The sequence below is a fragment of the Dendropsophus ebraccatus genome, chromosome 5, assembly GCF_027789765.1.
Source record: "Dendropsophus ebraccatus isolate aDenEbr1 chromosome 5, aDenEbr1.pat, whole genome shotgun sequence".
NCBI classification, from domain to species: domain Eukaryota; kingdom Metazoa; phylum Chordata; class Amphibia; order Anura; family Hylidae; genus Dendropsophus; species Dendropsophus ebraccatus.
Window position 1 is genome coordinate 28,733,664 of NC_091458.1, and position 25,780 is coordinate 28,759,443.

At 41.9% G+C, this 25,780-nt stretch overlaps 1 protein-coding gene across 1 annotated transcript in view; it reads right to left on the bottom strand.

The window, feature by feature from the left end:
• Window positions 1-25,780, bottom strand: part of PDGFD (platelet derived growth factor D) — a 155,413-nt gene that overhangs the window by 57,375 nt on the left and 72,258 nt on the right. Inside the window, exon 3 of the mRNA XM_069969748.1 lies at window positions 25,189-25,369. Coding sequence (XP_069825849.1) covers window positions 25,189-25,369 — 181 coding nt within the window. The remainder of the gene's footprint in view (window positions 1-25,188; window positions 25,370-25,780) is intronic.

Genomic DNA, 25,780 nt, shown 5'->3' on the forward strand with positions numbered 1-25,780 from the left:
ACAAAGCCATGGGTATGACCAACACGTTTAAAAATATCGCAACTTCAACCAGTTGTGAACATGACCTACAAAAATTAAAACTGGACGACCATCAATTATTATTTATTGCTAAACAAACATTTATTAAATTGCTTAAAAACAAGAATTGAGGTAATAACATTCAGCCAAAGCAATACAATATGTCCCTACCCTACCCGGCCTAATCGCCAGAAATAAGATCCAGAGCACAAGCATATTTTCTTTTCTCCCGGGACTGTTAAGTACAACAGCTGCCGTCCCTCTAGAATATACCTCATGTTAATACCAGAAATACATTTAAACATTTCCTACCAAAAGTCACTTCTCCCAAAATAAACATTACAGATGGCATCGCTAATACGCTAAGTCCCTGAGATGATCCAAAAAAAAAAAAAAATGGATGAATTTTATGGAGTCCGATCAGAAGCCCCTCTTCCATTTTACAGGATGATGTGTCTATTTTTTTTTTACTCTATAATGGAAAACCACTTTACTGCTTGTCCCAGCTTGGCAGATACTATGGGTACTTCATAAGTATAGCTATAGGGGGTCTCAGTATCAATCTGGGACCTGAGCAGGCCCGAAAGCCAATATACTACTTAGACCCGTGATGTAGAAAACTGAGGACCTGTTACAGGTTTTGCATTGGGGACACTAGTCACATTAAAAATTCAGTCCAATTTAGAGGTATCATATTATAGAGCAGAAGGAGCTGAGCACATTGAAATATCGGTTCAGGATAACATAAATTAGTCATATAAATCTCTGCTCCTTCTTGCCGAGTAGTGAAGTGGGTGGTCCTACTGATACTGATAACAGCCAATCACTGAGTAGGACCGCCTACTTGACTACTTAGCCCAGAATGAGCAAAAGTTATCCAGTGTCTGTATCTAAAAAAAATCTCTAGTTGTATGCATCAGTATTTTACAGTTCTACCAGTAATTATGGGTTGTGGCCACCAAGTATTCACAAAGCTACACAACTACTACAGTATGGAGGTATATTATACATATAAACTCTACAATGCTTTTTAAAGGTGAATGTAAGTACTATTGTATAGTAATAACCCTGACCTTCATTTAACCCAATAACATTAGACTATCTCTGTACTATCGATGAACTATGTACTGTCTATGTGTATAAACACTCGTACCGACACAGCACAACAAGCGTCATGTAATTGTTGCGCCTGATGATGAGTCACACACAAAGCACTTAACAACCACATCAGCAAAATAGCCCTTAAACAAGAACATCTGAAAAACAGAGAATGTATTTTTAGGCTCTAACACAAGATTGTTAGTATGTTCTCTTGTTCTCATGTCGATGAGTTGCAGAATTTGAACCGCGATAATTAAATCCAATAAACATACACAATGAGCAATGTACTAAAACCTCCCCCTCCTCCTCCTCCTCCATAAAGAGTCAGGAAATCTAATATAGAGATTCTTTAACCAGAAGATCCTGGACCCCCAAGGAGTTTATAGATTTTCTTAAAGGGGAGCTCCAGCAACCCTATAAAAAGCACAAAAAGCATATAGGTGCACTCACTGATTTCCTGTTCGTCTCTGCTCCTAGCTCCAGATTCAAACTTTTCCAAATGATCCCGGTTTTCCTTTATGGCATCCGGGCAGGAAACTACACCTCCCAGCATGCATTACTCCTCAGAATTAACTGCTGGGTACCTGCCTCTGTCTTGTGGTATCTGCCCACCACTGATTCGATCCCCTTTGCACAGCATTGATTTATGGTTCTAACTATTCATCTACATAAATGGATTACAGAGAGATGAAACAACAGCATCTCCTTTCCCTTATACTACTCAGGAGAGGCTGTTGTTTTCCCGACCTTCGTCAGGTGTTCAGTGTATGATGTCAGTGGTGGGCGGGGTTATAGATGGGGTGATAAAGCTTGCCTGGCAACAGAAGAGATTATGTGACCTCTGTCTCAGAAAGGAGGGGAAGGACAGAAGAGTGGAGACAGAGTAGACCAGGAAGTGAGGATTTTCAGCAGCTTCAGGGTCAGGATTTGCTGCAGGCAAACAGATCAATTCATGTAATAGAAACCTATCACACACAAGCTTAGATTATGGGTGGGGATTGAACAGGGTTAAATATTTCTTAACCAGAGTTCCCCTTTAAGGGGGATTACTAGTTTAAATAAATTTAAAAAAAATCAATCATTTTTCACCATAGCACATATTGTTTTCCATAAGGTATATCTACTGATATCTCCAAAAGCGAACTTGACTTCTGGGTTACCTGTCATCTAAGCAATCCTGGCTGGGCCTCTTCCTCCCTCCATCCCTCCATCCCTTCATCACTCCTGCTACCTTTGCAGTTCCCTGTGCTGCATGAGGCTGTCCCAGCTTTGTACCACCTCTAAGAGGCACCCTGCCCAACTTAGCTGGGCAATAAGGTTCCTTTAATGAAGACAATGTTATCATATGAAGTTCTGTATGACCTCAGCTTGCCTACTTGACTCTGATTCTGTTTGCTCCCTTGCAATAATGTTAATAATAATGGCCAGCTAGCTCCCACACTCAGGGAAACCAACCTGGTGCGCCTTTGCAGCAATGGCCAGATTCTCACAGTTGAGGCTCGAAAGTTGAGGACCAGGTGGGCTAATTAGACAATGCCTTTGGGAATGGCTTAAAGTCAAACCAGTTGGGTTTCACTCCATTGCCCATCACAGCCTTCAACGGAAATATATTATTCTCCAAAAGAAAAGATCCAATAAAGGATCAAAAAAATGCAGGACAATCACAAGTAAGTATATCAAAAGCTTTTATTTAGATAATTCATATTTAGTAAAATTCATTAGAAATTAAAAAAAGGAGTAAAACAGAACCAAACAGATGGAAAAACATACAGACAGCGAGGGGACATATAAATGTACTTTATAGGATCATATATTGCACATGCTAATGACTGTATATAGAGTTAGAGAAATACAAACAGCCTCCACTAGATGGCACACTTATTGGTGTGAATAACAATCACTAATATATATATATATATATATATATATATATATATATATATATATATATATATATACTCGGGCTTAAACCCTGAGAAATGAGAGAGATACTAGATAGGTATCTCCTAGACAGTGAAATCACCAAACAACGTTAGATACTTATAAACAATGGAGGATGTCTGTATTCCATGAGGTCCCACTCACCTACTCACCCAAAGTAGGGTGAGTAGGTGAGTGGGACCTCATGGAATACAGACATCCTCCATTGTTTATAAGTATCTAACGTTGTTTGGTGATTTCACTGTCTAGGAGATACCTATCTAGTATCTCTCTCATTTCTCAAGGTTTTAGCCTGAGTATATATATATATATATATATATATATATATATATATATATATATATATTAGTGATTGTTATTCACACCAATAAGTGTGCCATCTAGTGGAGGCTGTTTGTATTTCTCTAACTCTATATACAGTCATTAGCATGTGCAATATATGATCCTATAAAGTACATTTATATGTCCCCTCGCTGTCTGTATGTTTTTCCATCTGTTTGGTTCTGTTTTACTCCTTTTTTTCATTTCCAATGAATTTTACTAAATATGAATTATCTAAATAAAAGCTTTTGATATACTTACTTGTGATTGACCTGCATTTTTTTGATCCTTTATTGGATCTTTTCTTTTGGTATTTGAAGTTGTTGGTGCGTTTAGGACTAGTTACTTTGGGCATTTTTATTGCTTTGGAAATATATTATTCTGCAGCGGCTTCATTAGAAAACTAAGACTCTGTTACTGGCTATACTGACACTGGCGTCAGGATCAATCTGCCATTTCGCCATTGACCAGCGGCTCAATTATATTTGACTGCAAAAATACCATAGTTTTTAAAATCACTGGTCTTGCCCCCTAATAACATAACAACTCTAACCTAAACTAACCGACTATAAGTCTGGGTGTGGTCCATTCAATTCGAAAACCATATTGATCATAGTCTGGATGAATGGGAACCATGATACTACTGTGAACAGTGCCTTTTGGATTCTAATTTTACGGAATTATTGATGAAAATGACAACTATGACAAACCCAGATCAGCCAGCTGACTAGCGGTGCCGGCCATCAGTCAGCTGATTACAAAAGGCTAACATTGAGTGCCGGTTGGATGTGGCTACATTACAAGAAAGCGCAGCCGCACCAGTAGCAACTGTCTGGGCCGGTTGCCAGGGATACTGTCAGCAAGGGACCGGTCGCAGGCTCTGTCAGCGGCGCGGACCGCGTGCGCAGGCCGTCTTCTAACAACTGGCTTCCTCATATGGGGTAGGGAAACAATCTATAGCTACGCCCCTTAGGACCCATTACTTATGTTTTAAATATATATTTTTAATTGCATAAATAAAATAATAAACAAGTTATTACTATGGCAGATTTGGTCATAATTAAAAAACATATACAAAAAGGTTTTTGAAAATTCGTTTCCAAAATACCAAAATAACAGTTGTCTTTTTCTCGGCTTCACGTTACTTTTTGACAACCGATACGTTTACGAATATCTTCTACTTCAACACCGTGCCTCTAACCTGTCACATAGGCTTTTATTACCATTGTTTTTCCACTGAACTGACAATTTTTCTTTACTCCCAACAATGCATCTTTTCCCTCTTGTTCTTTTCTCAACAAGAAAATACCTTCATCCTGCCAAGACTATCCTAAATGATTTCCCATATGAGATAAGTCAGGATTTTTTTTATTTTGTAATCTAAGACTATTTTTAAGCCGTATGACTCAGATGTTGTTACCATATGTATTTTTTGATAACTCCAATCCTTAAAAAAGCTGAGGTCATTATCTGAGCTTCATTTCATATGTGATGTAGCTAACTGTTCCCTATAGGCAAAAATGGCTTGAACATCTTCTATTAATATTCAAGTGAAAAAGAATATAATATGTAATATAATATATATATATATATATATATATATATATATAATATAATATATTTTTAAATATAAATATAGTTACACTTGTACAGAATATTAGTATAATTAAAGGAGAAGTCCGGTGAAAATGTTTTATTACAGTATTATATTGCCCCCCAAAAGTTATACATATCACCAATATACACTTAGTACGGGAAATGCTAATAAAGTGCTTTTTTCCCTGCACTTACTACTGTATCTAAGCTTCACTTCCTGGATAACATGGTGATGTCACTTCCTGGATAACATGGTGATGTCACTTCCTGGATAACATGGTGATGTCACTTCCTGGATAACATGATGATGTCACAACCCGACTCCCAGAGCTGTGCGGGCTGTGGCTGCTGGAGAGGATGATGGCAGGGGGACACTGAGGGACACAGGGCACTGGAGGGACACTGAGCATCCCCCTGCCATCATCCTCTCCAGCAGCCACAGCCCGCACAGCTCTGGGAGTCGGGTCGTGACATCAATATGTTATCCAGGAAGTGACATCACCATGTTTATCCAGGAAGTGACATCACCATGTTATCCAGGATGTGAAGCCTTGATGCAGTAGTAAGTGCAGGGAAAAAAGCACTTTATAAGCATTTCCTGTTATAAGTGTGTATAACTTTTGGGGGGCAATACAATACATTTTAACCAAACTTCTCCTTCTCCTTAAAAGGTTTAAAAAATCTGAATTTACCTAGCCTTTTTTTTAAAAATCTTAATTTTAACCCTATTTCTGGCTACAGAAGTCCACCAGTTATAAGTCTATGTCATTACATAATGCTTAAAGCTTATACATTCTATACTGTATGTGGGCTGAATGGGAGCGATTTCTAATGTGGTAGAACTATGAACCCATCTTTTACATCTTTACTCCGTTTGATATATCATATAATAATGTTTGCCTTTTCAGCAGCTGCCTGACTGTAAAGGTAAAGAAAATGTGTCACCTAGATGTTACTTTACTAATCCAGATAACATATAATTTTTTCTTCTTCTTCATCGTTGTACATTATTATGGTGGCTGGGCTTTTTGTCTGAGCTTTTAGAGACATGTTTTAGAACAAGTAGTTTCATAGCCATAGGAAACAATAGACTGGAGATGACCCTTTTGGCGTCTATGGGAAAGCATGGGAGAGTTTTTTTCCAGGCCTGCTGTGTTACCTGTGTAGAAGTCACTGTGCAGTAAAAGGTAGAGGATGAGACATAGTTTTGACATAAAAACATAGAAGACTGTTGGCAGTAAAAGCCCCCTGGTCCATCTTGTCTGCCCTTTTAGTATTTCCTTTCTTAGGATAAATATATGTTTATCCCAGGAAGGTTTACATCCAGTTATTGTAGATTTACCAACCACATCTGCTGGAAGTTTGCTCCAAGCATCTACTACTCTTTCAGTAAAGTAATATTTTCTCCCTTTGCTTCTGATATTTCCCCCAGTAACCTCTCACTGTGCCGTCTTGTTCTTGAGTTTAGTTTTTTTTTTTTTTTTACTAAAAACACTTTCCTCCTGAACCTTATTTAGGCCTTTAACATATTTAAAGGTTTCGATGATGTCCCCCCTTTCCTTTTGTTCGTTCAGACTATACAGATTCAAATCCTAAAGTCTTTCCTGATTTGTTTTAGGCCTGACACCCTCCACCATTTTAGCCCGTGACCGGATAAATAAATCTGAAATCATAAAAACTTGATGACACATTCCCTTTAGGTTTACTATCTCAAAGACTTTTTCTATACCAGTTTTACCCCTGGTTTTCTCATGTAGTATACAATGGTGGTATGTAGCAATCCACTTATAAGAGCAGGGGGGAATTTGCATTCTAATGGATTTTCTACTCTGGGGATTAACCTATAAATGTCTGCAATCGCTTTGGGGTCTATCAGGCCAATGGCATTTGGAATTCTCTCTTTCATCACAGTAGACGTGTCATTATCTGCTCTTTGATGGGACATTAGGTAGGCTTGCTTTACTGATCAATTCCACTCCAATGTGGACTATAACACCTTCCCCAATGACTAAAAAAGAGTCCATCATAGCAACGTGAAGCACATTATTTAGTCATGGTCGGAGACGATTGATGAATACTAGAGATGAGCGAGTAGTGAAATATTCGACTTTCGAGAATTAGAATCGAATAGGCACCGAGATTCAATATTCGAACGAATATTCGATCCCATTATAGTCTATGGGGAAAAAATGCTCGGCACTTGGAAATCAAAATTCAACCACTTGGAGGTCACCAAGTCCCCCATGAAACCTCCCTAAACGATGCGAACACCTCCGGAATGACACTGTGACATCAGGGGGAGCATGCCTGGGTGCACCCAACAACCCAAAATCGCAGTATAATGCCACTCTCCGCAGTTGCGAAGGAAAAATATTTGCGAACGCTTTACGAATGTTTACGGCAATGTTCACACATTTGCTTCGTATTTTGTGCGCAGCGTCATGTTATTCGCGCGTATCACGCATTGCGCTGTACGAACGCTAGGCCGCAGCAGAGCAGAGATTACGCAACTGGCACTATTGGTATCACGTGCCTTTTACTGGGCAACTGGCAAAATAGGTATCACTTGCCTTTTACTAGCCAACTGGCACAATAGATATTACTTGCCTTTTACTGGGCAACTGGCACAATAGGTATCATGTGCCTTTTAATGGGCAACTGGCACAATATGTATAACCTTTACGTGCCCTTAGTGGGCTAAACCAGGGACACTATAAGTCACTTGTACACACAGGGTACTGTTATGAATACACCTGCTGATGCTGATGCTGCTGTTATATATCATCTATTTCTTAGCACTGGGAAGTGCTTTGGGTTCAGAGATGACCTTTTTCGCTGTATTTTAGCCCTGAAAAGGACTTTTGGGTTCAGTAGTAATCCTGCCTAAGGCCCCCTTCACACGTCCGGAAAAACCACCCGGATTTCCTATCAGGAAATCCGGACGGTTTTCCGGACCCATACACTTTAATTAGGCACGGACACCCTTCCGGATTTCTCCGGAAGGGTGTCCGTTCCGGAAAAATGATCCGGAAAAAATAGGACATGTCCTATTTTTGTCCGGAATTCCGGCCCGGACGCCCCCATAGAAGTCTATGGGAGCGCCGGAATCACGGGCACTTTCCTGATGTACATCAGGAAAGTGGCCGGGATTCTGGACTGCCTTCTCACCCCCCACCGCCTATACCCCTCTCCCCACAACTCACCCTGCACCCGACTCTTCCGTCCTCCTGCTCCCTGGTGCCACGCTTCCTGGTGTGCACCGGGTCCTGCTGCTGCCGCCGCCGCACCAGCCCTCAGGTTGGCGGCCCCTGCCCGGCCCCCTCGCTCGGCGGCACCCGACGGCCCCCCCCCCCCCGGACTTCAGGTTGACGACAACCCCCCCCCGGACCGCACCCAACCAGCAGCACCGGCGGCCCCCGAATCTCGCCCGCCCGATCGCTCACCCAGCAGCCCGGCAGAAGACCAGGACAGGTGAGATCACTGCTCTCGCCCTCCTCCCCCCCCCCCCATGGTGGGACGTAAAACTCCCACCATGTCCTGTCAGCAGGGCATGTTGGGGGTTATACTTCTGCAACCTAGATGGCCACAGGCTGCAGAAGTACAACTCCCATCATGCCCATCTGACAGGTCATGATGGGAGATGTAGTTCTGCAAACTGGATGGTCACAGCTTGCAGAAGTATAACCCCCATCATGCCCTGCTGACAGGTCATGATGGGAGTTGTACTTCTGCAGCCTGTGGCCATAACTCCCATCATGCCCTGCTGACAGGTCATGATGGGAGTTGTACTTCTGCAGCCTGTGGCCATAACTCCCATCATGCCCTGCTGACAGGTCATGATGGGAGTTGTACTTCTGCAACCTGGATGGCCACAGGCTGCAGAAGTACAACTCCCATCATGACCTGTCAGACGGGCATGATGGGAGTTCTACTTCTGCAAGCTGTGGCCATCCAGTTTACAGAACTACATCTCCCATCATGTCCTATTTTTACTTCTTCCATCAGGAAATCCTGAAGGTTTTTCCTGATGGTTTCCTGATGGTTTCCTGAAGGTAAAAACGGATTACTGTCAGGAAATCCTGATACTTTCCTGATAACATTTGAGGTCTCCTGATCAGGATTTCCTGACAGTAAAAACTGACACGGACGTGTGAAGGGGGCCTAACCAAAACACTACTAAAACCTATCTCTCCCTGCTCGAGAGGCGGAAGTCAACTATTAAATATTCAAGGTCATGTGGTTCAGCCATCCAATGAGGGTAGACGCCGTTTTGGCGCTGCGTGCGTACTCCCAGGGTCCCTCACGGCCTCCCTGCATGGTGATTGGATTACAAAAAAGCGTCAAGTGCGATGGGAGGGCTTCCAAATGTTTCCCGCGTATTCGTCACACTACTCGATTGAATTCAAATCTTTCTAATACCCCAATATTCGATCGAATACCTACTGGATCGAATCGTATTCGCTCATCTCTAATGAATACAGTTTGCAAATTTTAAGTGATCTGAGTGATCTGCTGGTGGTCCGGCATTGTGACACACTAACAAGGCCCAGTCAAAATAGGACTCTCATGCCCCAATACCATAATGGGTTAACCTAGCCTTACAGTATGGGGAACTTGACTACAACATCACAGGATTACAGTACATGGGTAAACCAAGGCAAAAACAGATGCAAATGTATGTAATCCATTTAGCATCAAAGAGGATGCATTATTTTTCTTTTTTTAGCGTACATAATAACATGGTTGACCAAGTTTTTTGTGTACCTTAAAAGTACCCATTTAAAAATGGATAATTTAAATGGACAGCAAAAACATCCATAATTTGACTACAGACCCATTGATTTATATGGCTCCATTCACACACCCATAGGCACAAATCACTATTTACCTATGAATGGGTTAGTGTAATTGTGGGCAGTTACGGGCTGTATTGTATTACCTATCTAACGTCTGTGGGTTTCTTCTTAGTTATATTTTTTTATTACATGGCCTGTGTCTTATAACTGAATATAAGCGTTTCCATTAGCTCCAACAATCCTTCAAAACATTACTAAAAGTTATTCAAATTAACTAATCTTTTTTTTTTTTTTAGAAAATCCCAAGTCTTCCAGTACTTATGAGCTGCTGTATGTCCTGCGGGCAGTGGTGTATTTCCCCCAGTTTTCTCTTCTGCCACCTCTGTCCATGACAGAAACTGTCCAGAACAGTAGCAAATCCCCACAGAAAACTTCTACTGCTCTAGATAGTTCTTGTCATGGACAGAGGTGGCAGCAGAGAGCACTGGAAAAAAATACACCACTTCCTGCAGGACATACAGCAGCTGATAAATAATGAAAGATTTGAGATTTTCTAAAAATATGTAAATAACAAATCTATATAACTTTCTAAGATCAGTTAATTTGAATAACTTCCTGCAGGACATATAACTGCTGATAAGTACTGAAAGGCTTGAGATTTTTTTTAAATAGAAGTATATAGTAATAATAATAATAATAATAATAATAATAATAATAATAACATTACAAATCTATATAAATTTTTGCCAGCATTGGAAGGAAAAATTTTTTTTATGGTTCTTCTTTAAAGTGGTCCTCTGCTTTAGACAAGCCTTAGTTGTTAGAAGGTTCCCTTGTCATTAAGCAAATTACAAAATGACCCCTTGTGATCAGCTATAATTAGTAGAGATGAGCGAACCTGGAGCATGCTCAAGTCGATCCGAACCCGAACTTTCGGCATTTGATTAGCGGGGGCTGCTGAAGTTGGATAAAGCCCTAAGGCTATGTGGAAATCATGGATAAACAGTAGTCATTGGCTGTATCCATGTTTTCCAGACAACCTTAGAGCTTTATCCAAGTTCAGCAGCCCCCGCTAATCAAATGCCGAAAGTTCGGGTACGGATCGACTCGAACCTGAACCCGATTCGCTCATCTCTAATAATTAGAAAAACCTGGCAGTAAGTGTTCAGTTTCCCTGCAGCGCCACCACAGGTGAAATGAGGCATTACACAATGTTCATTCAAATCAATAAGGTATCTGTGTATTGTGGGAAAGGTCTGGACCTCCAGAGACAGAAACAGTTCTGGCCAACAGATGAGGATCCCACAAAGTTATTGTAATGGCTCTGAACCACATATATAAAAGCAGTTGTCCATATTCCATCCAGAACACTAGCAGATTATACTTGTACATGGGTGGGACTTCTTTTTTTTTTGGAAAGATCCCGTTGTCATTTGTCTCTGCTCTGTAATGATTTTATTACAGCCGCTGATCACCTTGACCTAGAATCCTGTGTTATAGTAATAGTCCAGTCACTAGATGCCACAAGAGGTGCCACCAGCTATGGTATTGGATACGGCCAATCATCTTGCTTTCCTTTTTGGTTGTTAGTAGTGATGAGTGAACATGTTAATAAATGTTCGTATGTTTGTACGAACATGACGCTAAATGTTCGTGTTCGTTGATCACAAACAATTGGTTCAATGATGGGAATGGTTATAATGATCATTTTTAAACATATTCAAACATGCAAACCTTTATCTTGCGATGTACGCAACTGTGTACGTTTCTGCCCACCAATTTGAGAGAGCCAATGATTGTGTGCGGAAGGAAGGGCACATGTAGTAGCCATGTTCACTACTACCATTACTGTGATTGGCTGTACGATTAGCGTCATTACATACCTTGGGAGAGATTGATCAAACATGGTGTAAAGTAAAACTGGCTCAGTTGCCCCTAGCAACCAATGAGATTCCACCTTTCATTTTCCAAAGAGTCTGTGAGGAATAAAAGGTGGAATCTGATTGGTTGCTAGGGGCGACTGAGCCAGTTTCACTTTACACCATGTTTGATAAATCTCCCCCAACTTATGTACATGCTATAAAAACGCTACGTAAAGGCAAATTTTTGCACAGTCTTTCCTAATTCTTGTGTCGTTCAGTAGGGAGAGTGAAGCGAGCAGGGACAGCATCTGATTTAGTTAGGCAGCAATATTTAAGTGGTAGTTAGTAGAGATGAGCGAACCTGGAGCATGCTCGAGTCCATCCGAACCTGAACTTTCGGCATTTGATTAGCGGTGGCTGCTGAACTTGGATAAAGCCCTAAGGCTATGTGTAAATCATGGATATAGTCATTGGCTGTATCCATGTTTTCCAGACAACCTTAGAGCTTTATCCACTTTCAGCAGCCACCGCTAATCAAATGCCGAACGTTCGGGTTCGGATCGACTCAAACCCGAACCCGGTTCGCTCATCTCTAGTAGTAAGCCATTGTAGGGAAAGAGAGCTTACTGAGTAGGGCTTACAACGTTGTGAAATTGTCAGTGTAGAATCCAGCATTTTAATCCTGTAATTCATTTCTTAACCCTGTAGTGACCAGGCCTCCATCATAATCCATCCTGTCCATTATCTTCACAATGTATTTGAGTTCTTCAAGGCCAAAAGGGGAGGCTCACTGGGACATCTTGACTTACTGAGCTGACTGTACGCTCCGGCCTAGCATTTCTTGCGTGTATTGTGTGATACATGTATACACGTCATGGCGTATACACGCACGGGTGATTAGAAGATACGCTAAACCTTGTAATTGCTCCGCTATTGCGTATTTTACGCTTTGCACCTTATAATCTGTACGCAGGGGCAGACTAACTTTACCATAGGCCCCGGGCTGTTCACCAAGCCTGGAACCCCCCACCCCACTGTAACTATGGTGACACTTGCGTGGTATTCATAGTACAGGATAGATAGTGTCATGATCTGTGCAAATTAGTGGTAAAAAAGCAGTGATTTTTTTGGCAAATCATGGCAGAACTGTAGCCAGGAGACAATACACCAATGAAAGTAAAACACTTTTTGGGTGGCCATGGGGCCCCCAAGAGCCCTGGGCCCCGGGGCTACCGCCCGAAAAGGACCTGTTATAATCTGCTACTGTCTGTACGCACTGAATCATACGCTTCTACTGTATGTTCGTAATTCCTTTGTGAATGTTCAGGATCCAGATACTTAGTTAAAAAAAAAAAATTATATATTTGAAATAAAATACAACTTTTAATTAAAAAACTTCCAAGATTCCACTTCAGCCCTGATAAGCTTCTCATTCTCTATTTTTAATTTAGAAAAATTATTTTGTGCTTCCACCACAGCGTGTTCTGAATTTGGCCCCACTACGTTTCTCCATCAGCCAAAATCTACAGACTAGTACCACTGGGGAAATATGGGAGATCTCCATGACTCCGAGCTGCCGCATGATTTTACATCAGCCACATACACTGTATATGAATGTGTGAATTGAGCTATGGATGCCAGGATCGCTTTGAAGGTTCCATTGCTTGGCTCCGTCTCTTTCCTCTACACATACAGTAAGAATTGCAAGTTATCGTTTATTACTGTGCAGAATCTGCACTCATACACATATTGATTTTCCAGTCCCCCAGCAGTTTCGATTGGTCTTTTATTTTGGTATTAGACATGTATTTTTTCTGCTTTGCTTAGGGCGCATAGTTTGTCTATAGTTTTCAATTACAGTAACACCGCGAATAAGAAATAAGTGATCAGATCAAGTCTGAAAAATAAATAGAAACTATAGCTACATACTATAGATACTGCCATGGTTAGGGTTCGCTTCATATATATATATACATACAGCGTTGCCTTGGATTACCAGCATAATTCGTTCCGGGACCGCGCTTGTAATCCAAATCCACTCTTAAACCAAAGCGAATTTTCCCATAAGAAATCCCTGATATGCAGACAATTGGTTCCACACCCCAAAAATAATTATTTATTATTCTGAATACCATGTAAAACAAATGAAACAAACATTGAGAAACAGCAGAATATGTTATATTATAAGTTACTGAACAGTAATGGAGAGGATGGAAAACACAAGGGCTGACAGAGACTGCGGGGAGCATGAAAGAATAAGCAGGGCAGATGTGGACACATACATGCAGCACTCTCTGTCCGGGGAGAGAGGGGTTACAGCTATGGAGAGATTACCTCCTCAGTCCTGTCCCCTGATGCAAGCCCCAGCCTGTAGTGAATCTGCTATGATTTGGAAGGTGATGGAGACTTCCTGGGTCGGAATACAGTGCTGTAGACCACCCTGTGCAGACCATGCCCCTCCCCCACTCGCGCTCCCACGTAGTACACGGAGCTCTTAAACCAAAGCAATGCTCTTAAACCAAGTCACAATTTTGAAAAACTGTGAGGTCTTAAACCAAAATGCTCTTAAGCCAAGTTACTCTTAAACCAAGGTACCACTGTATATTTGTGTGTGTAAAGAAGGTTCTATAAGACTTCATTCCCTTAACAATGTTATGTTCTGGCCTAGTCTAATCTATAGAGATGAGCCCGACTGGAACATGCTCAAGTCCGATCATGCAGCATTTTATTATCGGTGGCTGAAGAAGTTGGATGCAGCCCTAGGGAGTCCTGGAATACATGGATACAGACTATGGTTTATGGCTGTATCCATGTTTTCCCAGACTCCCTAAGGTTGCCTACCATTTCTTCAGCAATTGGTAATCAAATGCCGAACGATCGATATAGAGCCTGCTCTCTAGTTGTTATAGTTTTACAGTACGGTTTTTCCAAGTGTCTGCAGACTACACTGCTATTATTTATCACAGCAACAGCTGTACATGCATTAAAACACTCCCACATGTTTCACTGTATATCCCCTGTTTCATCCTCAGGGGATATTGTTGAGCTAAATGTGCCAACTAGCTGGTGGTTGCACACGCTCAGCCCTAGGGAGGCCTGGAAAACATGAATACAGCTATAGGCCATAGACTGTATCCATGTTTTCCCAGGCTCCCTAGGGCTGCATCCAACTTCTTCAGCCACTGGTAATCAAATGACAAGCATGCTCCAGTTGTGCTCACCTCTACTAATTTGTTAAAAACCTATTACAGAATATGTACACTGCTTGATCAACTATCCAAGAGCTCCTTCTGTCCATTCAGTTCAGCGATCGGTGGGGTTCTCAGTTCCTGGACCCCCACCATCAATACTACTGACATTTCTCTGCAGTGTCCCAGAACATGACGACTACTACTCCTATTGTGCTCATTTCTATTGCTGTGTCAATGCCTGTTCTGGTAATTGTTTGCACTGCAACTGCTGCTAGTATTCCCCTGGTATTCTCTGGTTATGTGTATTCTCATGCATATTCTTATATATCCCTGTGTATTATTACATTGTACAGTGGTATGCAAGGCTGCTGATCACGTGACCGTGCCAGTGCCCTGTAACCATGGTTCCTCCAATGGCCGACTAGCTCTGGCCAGGGACAACCATGTGACCTCCCACTTCCTCCTAACAAGTGAGTTTTCCCCCTGCTTCCAAGCAAGGAGGATGTGTGTCGTCTCTCTCCTACCTCAGAGGAGTTGGACTTCTTTGCAGCTCCCACTTCACCACTCGAGTGCTCTGCTGAGTTCAAGTCTTCGGCTGGATCTGCCTGCTCAAGTGTCTGGAGTCCTTTCTCTCATCTGGGTGTCATTCCGTTATCTCTCATCATCGTTTCAAGTATTCACAGCAAGTATTATTCTCAAGCTAATCCACCCAGCAACGCTATTTCTCTCATACTCCTACTCCCATCATCCGGCACGTGTTTTCCCAGCCTATGCAGCATCACTCCTGCTTTATTTGTCAAAGCCTGCTATATACCCGGTTGCATCCGGACAGAACTGTTGCTACTAGTTACCTCATCTATAATAAAACCGCTGTTACTGAACCCTGGCATTGGTGTCCACTAACTGGTGCCCTGACTAGGTGCAGCGAGGAATCGCATGCCCATCATCACCCGCAGATTCAACAGACCGGCCCTACAGCTGTGCCGCCCTCAGGCCTATACCGTGACAAGTATACACCCTGCAGCTGCCCCGGTTATTGCCCGCTCATAACAACAGCACTGCGGAAGTGGCCCCCAGGGGCCAGCGCATCGCATCTCTATGGTATGATAGAAGTTTGATAGAATGATAGGTACTTTATACAGCTGGTTTTAAGTAGGTGGCCTGGTATGCTGTTGTAGTATCGGTAACAATGATAAAAATGATACAGTCTGGGCATCTCAGTGAAGACCCAATTAAATAAAAATGACTGTTTTTGACATGTCTTATAAAGGGAATCTGTCACACTGAAAATGCATACCGATCTGCAGACACCATGTTATAGAGCAGGAGGAGCTGAGCAGATTGATATATAGTTTTATAGGAATTGTTCCAGGATAGCTTGTTATTCATTCATAAAAATAAATTCTGGGCTAAGCTGTCAATCACTGAGTAGGACCACCCATATGACTATTTAGCCCAGAATGAGCAGAGATTTACCTGAATACATTACTAGTTATCCTGCTCTATAACATGATGCCTTCAGGTTAGACTGCATTTTTTTTTATAATGATAGATTCCCTTATGTGATGTGCCCTTCCTGTTATTCTTATTAGAAATGTATGACTCAATAGCAAACTGAGTGTTAAGCACTGGGGGCGTTTCCCTGCACTGTCTTACACTATCCAATCAGAGCTGACAGTTACAGACAGTGTAGGGACACGCCTCCAACTGGTAACACCCAGTTGGCTATTGAGCCATACATTTCTAGTAAGAATAACAGAAGAACGCAACATCACAGAGCTATAAGAATAGGTGATCCAGCATTGTTATTTCATGGGCAATACAAGGATTTAATAAAACAAAATAGTCAGGAGCAGTGACGCGTTCACTTGAAGGGGAACATATCATCACTTTCATACCACTTTATCGGGATGGTGCACAGAGGCTTTTATACACCCCACTGGGCTTGAATGATAGATCTCTATCTCCAAATAATATCAGTAAATCATGGCACGTAGGGTGGGCAAAAACCACCTAGGACCGCCCTGGTGACTTGTGGTTTTGCCAGCATTAAAGTGATGACAGGTTCTCTTTGAGGCATATTTAGCTATCTTCATTTGTAGGTTCTAGGGTAAAATAAAATAGAATTTTTCCCACAAGTACACACATTTATATACCGAGAAAGAATGGGTTAATTAAAGCTTCCTGGAAATAGCCCAAAGTGCTTTGAAAAATCCATCCCTGCTTCTTGCTGCCAATATAATATTACACATTACATAAAATATAATAAAATAAAATGACATTAAAGTGTGTCAAACAGTTGCGCACATAATCAGGGATTTTGTCGCCAAGTCTATAACGAATTCAGACAAAAGAGGAGATGCGCAAATAAAAAAAAGAGCGTAACAGATGTCTTTTATGTGCAACAAAAGAAAAAATCTGTCATGATTAAAGACCCTTACTGGATCCAGAGCTAAGCCGAAAAATTCTTAATGACTATATTTAGCGGCGAGTACAATAAAATTGAAGCGTTCACATATAGAACATTGGGGCTTTGTTCGGATATAGGTAGGCAATATCATTATTTTTAATTGGCCATTTAGGATGTAAATTCAGGTTCATTATCTTCATTTATGTTTTAATGATTCAGTGCATTGAAAGTGAATAATAATCATGCAAAGTTTACGGCATCTGTCTGGGAAAAAGTTTACTCTTCGATGTCCTCGAAATTTGACGTAGAGGTCAAATTAATATTTGAACTCAATTATGGATACAAAGCAGTATGTTTGGATCGCCGGCGGCATAACGGTCTACACTTAAAGTGGACCCATGGCCTCTCCTGACCTCTCTGTAGAGGTCAGGAGAGGCCATGGGTCCACTTTAAGGGTAGACTCTTTAGTAAATCGTTGTGTTCCCCATGAAATTCCAATTCTGGAACATCTTTTGTTATGGTTCTATGTTGAGCCGTCCCTCAGTTATTCTTCTAATGTCCAGCTGGGTGTTACCAGTTGGGGGCGTGTTCATACACTGTCTGACACTATCCAATCAGAGCTGACAGTGTTAGATAGTGTAGGGACACGCCCCTAACTGGTAACATCCAACTGGACATTTCATTACATTTCTATTAAGAATAGTAGAGGATCGGAGCATCGCAGAGCTATAACAAAACATGTTCCAGAATTGTTATGTTATGGGGAATACAAGGATTTACTATACCAGACAGGTTAGGAGAAGTCGTAGGTTCACTTTAAACACCATTTTTAATAGGTTCAACATTTTGCACTGATTAATTTCCTTATATGTCTTCATAGAGATTTAAAAAGCAAATCCTTTGCAGAGATATAGATAGAAAGTATGACATGCTGGCACTAGCGAGAAATGAAGAGCTAAGTTCTGTCTATAAACTGAACTGAATAACTGGCAAATATGGAGTAGGCTCCATCTAGTGTCAAGTCACGTCAAGTCCTCCAGAGGAAAAGCCACTCTCACAGGTGGGACAACCTCCTTCTCTATGATGTCCACATGCCCTGTTAGCTGAGGAAGGTTCACACTGAAACACATCATTCTTGCTTGCTGTAATCTGCTGATGTGATGGGATAAACTGAACAACTTTGCATCTATACATCAGTGTCGGGGCTTTCTTTCTGCTTCATTTGCTCTAATATGGGTCATGGAATGAGCGCCCAATTGGATAAAGAGCATCATGTACATCTACAGCAAAAATGCGTTCTTGTCTGCACCTGTAGCTGCCACAGATAGACACACTGGACAGTATAGTTGCCAAGACAACTGCAGGTACGTTTTTTTTCTAATTTATAAGACCTTTGCACTAAAGCCCCATTCACACTATGGAATCGGCGCCGAGAATCCATGAGGAACCCCTCTGTGTGGACTCAGCACCGAATCCTGCCTTCTATCGGTTTGAATGGGAGGGCTCGCGCACCTCCACTCTCCACGCATCTCTGCACAAAGAATTGACATGTCCTCCCAATTAAACACATTAAAGGCAGGATACGTTAGTAGTAGTAGGCCTAAGCCTATTGGGAATCCTGTGGTTGCCTTGGCAACCCCGACAGACCAGCATGGATTGTGACTCTCCACACAGGCGCCGAAGATTGCAGGGCAGAAATCTTGGAGGAATATCAATCAATGGAAGCTTTGAGGTTTTGTCTTAAAGAGGAGCTGATCAGCTGATCCTTGGCTGATTGTGTCATTAGAGCAGACTTCAAAATTTATCGCTATCAGCCGAACATCTTTTTGTGTAAACAGGGTTGTGTGTGGACAAAAACGATAAAGGAAAACTGACAGCACAGATATGTATATATCCCTGCTGTAAGGTTTTAGATCACAAGCAAAAGTGTATACTTACCATTCTCGCTGCTTGAGATCTGGCACCCAGCTCTCCCATCTTCAGGCCACTGCTGTAACTTCAGACCATCACCTCCTCCAGAATTATTGACAGGCGGAGGAGGTGGGGCCTGGAGATACAACAGTGGCCTGAAGATGGGAGACCGAGTTCCAGATTACAAGCAGCGAGGATGGTAAGTATACACTGCTGCTTGTGATCTAGAAACCGACAGCACAGATATATTTTATATATATATATATATATATATATATATATATATATGTACTGTCAGTTTCCATAGCTGCACAAACAATACAAGGATCATTTTTGCAGCCCTGCAGCTCAGCTCTGTACACTGGGGCTGAAGATTGCAGGACAGAAATCTTGGTAGTATATCGATCAATTGAAGCCTTGGGGTTTTGTCTCAAAGAGGAGCTGATCAGCGGATCCTTGAGTGATTGTGTCTTTAGAGCAAACTTCAAAATTTATCACTTTTAGCCCCTAATCTTCCTTTGTAAACAGTATTATGTGTGGACGATAACGGGAAACTGACAGCACAGATATGTATATATTCCTGCTGTCAGCTTCTAGATCACAAGCAGCAGTGTATACTTACCATCCTTGCTGCATGTGATGTGGCACCCGCCTCTCCCGTCTTCAGTCCGCTGCTGTTACTTTCTACTGTCGCCTCCTCCAGAATGATTGACAGGTGGAGTCGGTGAGGTCTGGAGATATAACTGCGGTCTGAAGGCGGGAGAGTCGGGTTCCAGATCACAAGCAGGGAGGATGGTAAGTATACACTGCTGCTTGTAATCTAGAAACTGACAGCGCAGATATATACATATGTGTACTGTCAGTTTCCATAGCTGCACAAATGATACAAAGGTCATTTGTGCAGCCCGGCCGCTCTATTTGTTGTGCCGTGTAAAGGCAATGCAAACCGATCTCGCTGAATGACTCTCGTTTGCAGCTGACCATGGCCAACAAATCGTTAAATGTAAAGGGACCCTAAGATCTATAATAAAAGCTTTGTTATATGGTAATAAGAGCTTTGTTATATGGTGTACAAGGGTTCCGTTCAATAAGAGGTTAATAGAAAAATCAGTTACAATTTAGATTTACATTTTTTTTTACAGGTCTCTTAAAAAAAACCAGATGCGCCATGCTGTTCTTTTTTACAACTTTCCCTAACATGTTGTTGCTGCTGAAAGGAGATTCTTAGAAATGCCGAGCAAATATTCCATGTTGTGACTATTATTACTATTTACCTAATTCCTATCGAAGGTACAAACAAAGGAACTCGTCAAATAAGGCTTCTAGGTAAAAGTCATTCAAAATTTCGAGGAAAAAAAAAAATCCTTCCACACGTCATGCGGGGTTAGTGCGGCGGCTCAGAAGGAGAAGCTGTATAAATAATAAGCAGCGGTTGCTGGTAATCTACGCAGCTGCTTATCTTGTCAAGCGGAGAAGACATTTTTTTCGGTAGAAATATTTACCATATCAGTTTTCGGGCGGTTTCTCATGACTTTCATGATTTTACATCAATATATATATATTTTACAATTTTAAACAAGAACAGAGCGCACAAGCACAGAACCTGTTTACATTTCACAGTTCAATGTAAGGGCCTTATTACACAGGACGATTATCGTTCAAAAATCGTTAGATCGTTCGGATTTCAACGATAATCATTACACGTAATAGCAGGTAACGATTAAACGACCAATGGGAAATCGTTGATTGATAGAATCTGGACCTATTTTTATCGTTAATCGTTTACTAATCGTTTGAACATCGTTCGGTGTAGTAACACGTTGTTCGCTAACTCCCTAGTCTATCAGCCAGGAAAGGGCGAACGCAAGAACGAGCGGAAGTAACGATCATCGTCCTGTGTAATAGGGTGAACGATTAAGATCCTTCATCATCTTGAGATAGTTTATCATTAATCGTTAATCGCCGAAAAATCATCCTGTGTAATATTACCCTAAGTGTGTTAAAGGGGTTCTCTAGCGTTAGAAAAACGTGGCCCCTTTCTTCCAGAGACAGGGCTACTCTTGTCTCCAGTTCAAGTGCGGTTTACAATTAAGCTCCATTCACTTCAATGGAACTGAGTTGCAAAACCTGCACCCAGGAGCGTAACTAGAAAGGGCTGGGCCCCATAGCAAACTTTTGATTGGGCGCCTCTCCTCTCCCCCATCCCACTGTAGGTAATCCCCATTTGTTAGCCCTCCACCCAGTAGCAAGCATATGTTAGGCATCTCCCCTGGTATACCCCCCAGTAGATAGTGCCCTCCATGGTAGGCATCTCCCCTTGTGTCCCCCATGGTAGACATCTCACCTAGTGTCTTTCATGGTAGGTATCTCCCCTAGTTTTTCCCAAGGTAGACATCTCACCTCAAATCCCCCTGTACATAGTGTCCACAAACTAGACATCTCCCCTATTATCCTACCCAGCATCCCAGTACATAGCATCTTCCATGGTAGGCATCTCCCCTTGGTAGTATGATGATGATAGCTCAGGAGATCCATTGTATTGCAGGGATAGGCGCCCTGATGTGGTGGGCCCCATAGCAGCTGCTATGGCTGCTACAGTGGTAGTTACGCCCATGCCTGCACCCAAACTGGAGACAAGAGTCAATCAGCTCCGGTTTTCTTATACACCAGTCTAACTTTGACTGTGGGGGTCAAGAACTCATCATAATGTGAGCACTTTATAAGGGCTAATATGGGGGCCCTATGAAACAGGCTTCATCAGCAGTTGCCTTTCTTACCTTATATCGGCTACTTGTACTCAGATGCCCCCAAGACTTATGGTACGGTTGGCTAAGAATACCTAGCAAGGAGCACAGTCGTGCTGACTGGGTTTGCGTGTGGAGAGGTATACCGAAGAAAAAGAGGAGCAGAGGGGAGGATGTTGTTAGAGTCCCAACCCAAGTAGTAATGTGCTCTGCCGGGATGTTGGAGGATGAGGTAGAGAGATAAGAATACTTGAGACAACACTTGTGCCTGTGCATCGACCTTGGTCGGAATGAACCACCTGTTGCCGTACCAGTATCGGGGAACCCATCCTAGAGGGTGACACAAGCCCCAGACCCTGTTACCTGGGATGAGCGGAATGCTGAGGATTTCATGCTGACAACCGTGCTGCGATATAGAGGTCATAGGCTTCTAGCAACTTGCTCTATCTGAATCAGTTCCTAGCTGTTTTGCCTTTTTGTGGATACTGTCCTGCACTGTGACTCTCCTAGTCCACGGCGTGGGTTGAGAAAACCTCTGACGTGTCCTCTCCTGTGAGGGGTTTAACACTGTATAGTGCTAGGTAAGGTTTCTTGAGGAAAAACTGTTAGGTGCGTGCTAGCTCTACAAGGTCCAACACAAAAGACCTCTACACTTCCTTAACCCATGTGACTTCCTATCTCCAGCATATCTAAAATGTGCTGTGAGTGAGTGAAGAGTGTATAAGAAAAAGTAAAGTGAGAGATGATAGGACAGAAGAAGGTGGTACTCCCATAGGTTCACAGATCCATGTGACACACAAAAAAACAATAACCCTTTCCATACTTCAGCTGTGCAACAAGTGAGTACACATACCTATAATAGCGACATCTAGTGGTGAAACTTAATCACTACTACATCACCACTTACAATAAGTACAGGCTTTTGCAAAGGGTGTAACCAATAGCAACACCCGTGGTGGGACACCACAAGTCTAACCTTATAAAGAACAGTGGATAATGACATGGTGAATGTGTAAACAGGGACACTGCTTCTGTGGCCACTATGACTAGCTATGCTATGGGGACAGTGTCACTTATAGAAGTAGTCTACTGTGCAAAAAAAAAACTCATCCAACTTCTGGCTCAAATAGCGAGCCTTATCTGTAGCCATTCATCACGGCCCTGTTCAGACGGCTGCTAATTCATAGTGACAGGCCCATTCCAGCATTCAGTACACTGTTATATTTCATTACACCTCATAGTATACGTGAAACATTGCAATACGGGAAATAAACGCAGCTCCGGCCGGCCTCTGGTATCACCATGATTGATAAATTTAGATGACTGATAGATGTGGAGAAAAAAAAATCCCGCCGCCTAATTGATTCTTGGAAAATATTCTGCACTTGTTCTTCCTTCTCGAAAAGCTAATTTACCAATAAATAACCGAATCAGAAAATCGACAGCAGAAAATTGAACAATCTCATATGACAATTTCAGACAATCCGCCGTAAACTGTTATTGATATAATGATGACGGGGCTTCACGCGTTCTCCAAGCATTACAATTTATGAGAGTAATAAACTTTTCTATCTTTACTTTATTACTTTCTGGGTTTTTTTTTTGCATTGTCTTTTAACTGTGAAACAAAGAACTCCCTATGGGCGGACTGAGCCGATATTTATGACAGTCCACGTTACCATTTATGCCATCGGCATATGAATAACCTTTACTATTCTCTCTGCTGGCCAGATGCAGGGGCATGTACGGCAATTCATCTTCTTCTACAAAGTCGGGGGGTCAAAATCATAAAATCCCAAGGTGGCAGAGATTAAGACTGGTCATACATGACAGGAAAGAAGAAGAAGAAAGAATCAAATCAAATGCATTATATCCTTTGATGTCTTAAAGGCTCCGTTCCTCAGTATGAAAAAATAAAGATATGAGTAGTTATATGAGTATATAGGGGGAGATTTATTATACTAGTGTAAAGACTAGTGTAAAGTGAAATTGGCTCAGTTGCCCCTAGCAACCAATCAGATTCCACCTTTCATTTTCCAAAGAGTCTGTGAGGAATGAAAGGTGGAATCTGATTGGTTGCTAGGGGCGACTGAGGCAGTTTCACTTCACACCATGGGGGAAATTTATCAAACATGGTGTAAATGGAAACTGGCTTAGTTGCCCCTAGCAACCAATCAGATTCCACCTTTCATTTCCCAAAGAATCTGTGAGGGATGAAAGGTAGAATCTGATTGGTTGCTAGGGGCAACTGAGCCAGGTCTACTTTACACCATTTTGATAAATCTCCCCCCATGTTTGATAAATCTCCCCCATAGTGTTATTCCCCAAAAATAAGGCAGAGTCTTATATTTTTTTTTTTTTATTATAAAAAAAAGGGCTTATTTTCTTAGTAGTTCTTATTTTCGGAGAAACACTATAGCCCCACTGTATATGGTAGTTAGCCGTCATACTGTATGTCCCACTGTTGTTACACTCCTAGGCTATGTTCATACTACGTAAGCTACCTAATAATCATGGCCGTTGTTGCTGATTTGCAACATTCATTGAATAGCGGCCACAGGAGACATGTCAGTGCACAAAATAAAGTGAGCGGGTCCGGCCGTGAAGATCATCTGGCCTGTACTGCAAGTTCCACCGGCCCGCAAAACTTGTATGTCAATTATTACCAGCGCGAGTGGAAGTGCGCAAGCCCTCCCATAGAGATACTGTGGGACACAGGCAGGTGGGATTCCGCAGCGGAGAATTCCACCGATTTAACTCAGTGTGAACATACCCTTATTATCAGAGTAGGTTTAATTTTGGATACATACAGCAATACTGTATTTTATCATACCAATGCAATATGTTCTTATACAATATACCTTTAAATCTACCAGGACACTGCTTTGAGTCATTTATAATACTGGCACCCAGTAATCTGGCATAGTGACCCTCCGGCCTGGTTGAGGCAGATCGCTGCATCCAGTGCTTTTCAATATAGGAAGATGATAGGTTTGGCCCTATCTCCATACCTCTAATGGGAGTCATACTGTAGGCTGGTCTACGGAGCACCATCTCCTGCCATCCTATACAGGGTGGCCCTATATGTCTATCTGGTCTTGTGTAGCAGAGGCCAAATTCAGATACCAATGCCTAAGTGTAATACCACTATATACCACTGCCTTAAAGGGGTACTTCATAGATAAAGATGACTGATTTAGGTATAACCCTACAGGACAGTTACCGGCCACCTGGACAAGTGCTGTTATTAGCAGCCATATTTACTCTTCTCAGGTAATATACACTAAAAGAACTTACCACAAGAGAATAACAGACTTTGAAGCCGGGCTTAGCCACAAAGTGATCATCCGACTTGAATGTGATCTTCACTTGATTCTTCCTGGATGTCAGTCTTGGAGGACTCTCTTTGTGTCCGCACCATCGCCCACGTATGACTGTACTTGTTTCTGAAGCTTCCTCCACTTCCACAAAATCATACCTGGAAGTCAATGGAAGGAGTCAATATCCACAACCGGATGATATGGTAAATGCTCAGTGTAAGAACTGAGCAACTAAGCAGGTGAGATATTAGGTATTCAACTATATATACAGTCAGGACATGGATACAGCTTGGATATGCCTGTAAGAATGGAAAATCAATCATATTCTAAACATTTTTGGAATATTTGAAAATTTTAAATTGTGAAAAATATTTAAGTCTTCCAGTACTTATCAGCTGGTGTATGTCCTGCATGAAGTGGTGTATTCTTTCCAGTCTGACACAGTGCTCTGTGCTGCCACCTTTGTCCATGACAGGAACTGTCCTGAGCAGGAGAGGTTTTCTATGGGGATTTGCTGCTGCTCTGGACAGTTCCTGACATGGACAGAGGTGGCAGCAGAGAGCACTGTG